General features: G+C 47.6%; 1 protein-coding gene across 1 annotated transcript; it reads left to right on the top strand.

Annotated features, from left to right (window-relative positions):
* The first annotated feature begins 11 nt into the window (after positions 1 to 11).
* Positions 12 to 4484, top strand: LOC113212391 (uncharacterized). The gene has a single exon (XM_026431065.1). It carries the CDS (start codon positions 12 to 14, stop codon positions 4482 to 4484), a length of 4473 nt encoding a protein of 1490 aa, XP_026286850.1.
* The last annotated feature ends 583 nt before the right edge of the window (positions 4485 to 5067 follow it).

The following is a 5067-nucleotide window of genomic DNA, read 5'->3' as shown; positions in this document are numbered from 1 at the left end:
CTCCCACCGCCATGGACTCCAAGTTGTTGGAGATCCTGGACGAGTGGGAGGAGGGAATGTTTATGTTCCCTGAGCTGCTCGCAGAAGCGTACACCACGTTTCTCGGGCAGCTCATCAGCTCGTCCGCGGCAGAGCGGCGTGACCCTCGTGTCATTCCTTTCCTGCTCGCCGGCTACCTGGCCTACCTCAAGGACCAGAAGGGGGCGGACCCACATGCCGCACTGACCTACCGCATGGCCTTGGCCATGGTCGGGTGTGGTTCAAACGTGACACCCTATCCAGCCGCTCCACCAACAAGACCCAGTACGCCTCCAGCGACGGCCGCCTTGCCACGCCCATCCACGCAACCGGCCAAGGCCGCCAAGTCACAGGCTGACACACCCCCGGCACGGCCTGCCACGCCAGATTTTTGGCCTTTGACGCCATCTCAGCCCTTTACGCCCCCTGCAGAGCTTTCCTCGCCATCTAGACCCCAAAGGCTTCGGTCACTCTCCCCTCAACCAGCCCCCTCGAAACCCCGGTCTCCCTCGCCAGAGGTCGCCAAGCGACCCAGGGAGGAGGAGGAGGAAGAGGTGGCAGAGGAAGACAGGCCTACCTTAGAGGTCCTTCAGACAAGGGAGAGGGTACTCAAGCGGTTTAAAGATACAAGGTTCCGCGAGGAAGTGATTCAAATTAAAGGATTAGGTGGGTCATTGCCCTCTGAACAACTTATGATCGATATGTTTGACACGATTCTCAAGCGGCAGCGTGAGGCTACGCATGCAAAAGATGACGACAGAGTTATTTTGGAAATTCAACCCTCAGAGGATACACAAAACCCTCTGTGGTTTTCGATGAGACGTGCCGATCAATTTTCAGGTCAAGTCATTATTGACAAATTGTCTCGTGTTTTGAACAGCAACCAAAATTTTATTTCCTCAGAAGGTACGCTGACAGTCAGCTACATTCACATTCCGATTCCTGAGGCAGGAGGTCGTCGCACCAAACGAGTCCCCAATGAGACCATTGCTCAATGGCTTGTGCGATTCATCGACTCGTCGACCATTTGGTCTCCAGACAACACGGACGACAACATGTGCCTCGCTCGTTGCGTGGCCGTGGCCATGGCGCGGGGATCAATGCACCGCCAAGCTTTCTATAAAATGAAGCAGCGTGATTCGAACCCTCAGAGAGAGAAAGCTGAGAAGTTGTGCGAATTAGCACACATTGATCCCCAGAAAGAATGTGGCTTAGATGAGGTACGCCAGCTCCAAGACGCACTTCCCGATATACGTCTTAGTGTTTTCACTGACAAAAAGGGACAAACGTGTGTTTTCAAAGGAGAGTATAGCGCTGGTCGTAAAAATGTTTATCTTCTCCTGCATGACAAACACTTTTATGCTATCTTTTCCCCATGCCAGGCGTTTGAGTACAGGTATGAGTGCGTCAAGTGTGTTGCTTTTTACAACAATCAACAAGACCACAAATGTGAAGGAGTATGCTGGCGTTGTTTCGGTTCTGACGACCACTCTGACCCTACACTCCAATTGCGCCGCTGTGAAGACTGTGGTCACCAGTTTGCAGGTGATGCCTGTTATGACTATCATAGGACAGTCAAACTTGTCAACAGTGACATGACCAAGTGCCAGACTTTTCGATTCTGCACAAAGTGTAAGAAAAGTTTCTCTTTGAAACGGGGGTTAGTTCACGTTTGTGGCACTGTCTACTGTAAATACTGTAAAAATAATGTCAAGGAAAACCATTTGTGTTTCATGACAAACTGGTCAGAAAAGGAGTTAAAGAAGGGGTGGCGCCGGGTTTCTATTTGGTATGATTTAGAATCGACACAATGTGATTCACTTGATGACAATGACAACATCTTTGAACATAAACCTAATCTTCTGGTGTCCCAGGCGGTTTGTGATACATGTGCACACGTGTCGCAAAATGATCACTTCTGCACAACATGTCAAACTCGCCAGCACATTTTTCACAACATGGATGATAAAAACATAAACGTTGTGGGACAGTTTATCGACTATCTACAGTCCTTCCCAGCAAAGGTTGAGCTCTTGATTACAGCACATAACGCAAAGTCGTATGACTCAGTGTTCCTTTTGCAGGAAATGATAAAGAGACAGTTAAAGCCTGAACTTGTCCTCCAAGGGTCAAAAATTATCAGCATGACTCTGGGTAACTGGAAGTTTATTGATTCCTTAATGTTTTTAACTATGCCCCTCTCTGCTATGCCGAAAAGTTTTGGATTCGAAGAGCTCAAAAAGGGTTATTGGCCCTTCTTGGCCTGTAAACCAGAGTTTTACAATTATGAGGGACCGTTACTTGACCGCGAGCTCTATTGTGTCTCAGGAATGAGGGGTAAAGCAGCTGATGAATTCAATCGCTGGTACGATGAAAAAGTCAAAAACAATTACGTTTTTAACTTCAGGAGGGAATTTGTCGAATATTGCATATCAGACACTACTATACTACGTCTTGCTTGCCAGGCCTTCCGCAAACTCTTTGCAGAACATGCAGGTTTTGACCCTATGGTCCAGTGTATAACTTTAAGCAGCGCATGTATGGCTGCATTTCGAAGAAATTTTCTTCAAAAGGACACTATTGGGATTGTTCCTCCCGGAGGGTACCATGGGCGGGGAAAACAGAGCCACATAGCTTTGAAATGGCTAGATTATGAATCTCACAAATTGGGCAGAGTCATTAAAACGATCTATACAGACCGTGAAGTCTCTATCATGGGGCGGCGAGTAGACGGATATGTGGAAATTCCAAAGAGAAATGGCACTCTAGAGAAACGTATATACCAATTTCACGGCGATTATTGGCACCAATGCCCTATACACTTTCCTCCTGGTCCTGAGTGTGGAGAGAATCGCCTAGAACAAACCCGCAGACTGACTGAAATGTTCAGAGAGGCAGGTTACACAGTCATTGAGAAATGGGAGTGTCAGTTTAACTCAGACCTTCAGAACGACGCTGACACTCAAGCCTACTTCAACACACATCCTACAGTGCGAGTGCCTCCTCTCTCCCTTCGCGATACTCTCGCGGGCGGGCGCACCAGTGCATTACGCTGGTATCATGAAGCGGATATTAAGAATGGGGAAAAAATAAAGATGGCTGATGTTATTTCAGAATATCCTAATGCTAATCTTCGTGGGAAATATCCCTACGGCCATCCCCAAATATTTCTCGAGGGAGATCCTGACATGCCTTCCGTAGACGAATGGAATGGGATGGTAAAATGTACCATTCTGCCACCACGAGACCTTTTCCTACCAGTTCTGTGGTACAAGGCAAATGGGAAGCTCCTGTTTCCATTGTGTCGCACTTGCGTTGAGGAAGAGAGCAAGGAAGTGTGCAAGCACGACGACCCCACACTACGCCAGTTGACCGGAAGCTGGTGTTCTCCGGAGCTACAGCTTGCTATCAAGGAAAAGGGTTATAAACTCATAGCTGTCCATGAGGTTTTGTTGTACCCTGGGACAATGGAATTTGACCCAAAATCGGGTAAGGATGGACTCCTTTCAGCTTACGTGAGGTGTTTCATGGCTTTAAAAATTGAAGCCAGTGGCTGGCCTCCTAACTGCACGACAGATGAGGAGAAAAAAGAGTTTGTTGCTGACGTTCTCAAACATGATGGCATCACTATCAACCCCGAAAACATGATATACAGGCCAGCTCTTAGGGTTCTAAGCAAGCTTATTTTGAACAGCTTCTGGGGAAAGTTTGGAGAAAGGACTTTGCGCCCTAAGACAGAGCTTATATATGATTACTCAGAGCTTATCAGAATTGTCTTGGATCCCACTAGGAAAGTACGAGCGATTGTACCTCAAGGGGAGACCTGTCTTCAGGTCAATTGGATCCCCATAGAGGATACGGAAGTGTCTCTTCCAACCTCCTCCCTCCTCCATGCAGCGTTTACTACCTGCTTCGGACGTCTACAACTTTACAAATACCTAGACATCGTGGGGAAGAGGGCCCTGTACCACGACACAGACAGCGTATGTTACATAAGCCGCCCTAACGAGCCTGATCTAACCGTGGGTACACACTTAGGAGATTTAACTGACCAAATAGAAGAAGAGTACGGCCCAGGATCCTTTATTACTCATTTTTGCGCCGGCGGCCCTAAGAATTATGGTTACATCGTGGCGGTAGGGGGTGACCATTCAAACACTAAGGTCTGCATTAAGGTGAGGGGGATAAGTATAAATAAGTCCTGTGATCACTTGGTCACCTTTGACAACCTAAAAGCGATGGTGATGGGGGAAAAAGAAAATGTCGTGGTCCCCATTCCACGCCAAATCGCTAGACTTTCCTCGTGGAAAATTGTCACTCGTCCAAGCAGCAAAAACTGGAAAGCTGTAAATACAAAGCGGCGCCGGGTGGGCGTCGAACTCACAGTACCTCTCGGTTACAATGCCTGGGGCGATGACGCCGACGAGGAGACACTAGAAAGAATGGACGACTTGTACACGGCCTAAAAAAAAACGTATTACACACATGCGCAGGGGAGGAGCAGGCTGGCCCTATAAAAGAGAGACGGGCACACAGTTAGTCATCAGTCTTGACGATGGAGTTGAGGTTTCAGCATCCCTGTACTGCCCTAGTGGTAGGTGGGACGGGAAGTGGGAAAACCCATTTCACAAAACGTTTAATTGAGAACAGAGCTGAAATGTTTAATGTTACACTTGAACAAATCATTTTTTATTACTCAGAGTGGCAGCCTCTCTACGAGGACCTGCGGGGCAAACACTCAGTGGATTTCAGACAAGAACTTCCCCTCCTCGAGGATCATCCCCCTGGCCAAGGGCCTAAGTTGATCGTCATTGACGATTTTATGGATGAAATAAAATCACACCACGAGGAAATCCTTAAGTTTTTCATCAAGGGCAGTCATCATCGAAATTTATCCATTTTCTTTTTAAGTCAGTGTCTCTATCCTGACGGCCTAAGACAGATCAGCCTGAACTCTCACTATATAATTCTCTTTAAAACCAGTCGAGATCTCGCTCAGATACGAACGTTCTGCATGCAAGTTGATCCTACACATTTTCGCGCTCTCCT

This window comes from Frankliniella occidentalis, unplaced genomic scaffold (genome assembly GCF_000697945.3).
Source record: "Frankliniella occidentalis isolate FOCC.00 unplaced genomic scaffold, Focc_3.1 Scaffold89, whole genome shotgun sequence".
Classification (NCBI taxonomy): domain Eukaryota; kingdom Metazoa; phylum Arthropoda; class Insecta; order Thysanoptera; family Thripidae; genus Frankliniella; species Frankliniella occidentalis.
The sequence above is the reverse complement of the archived record's forward strand: the minus strand, read 5'-3'. Positions and strand labels throughout refer to the sequence as shown.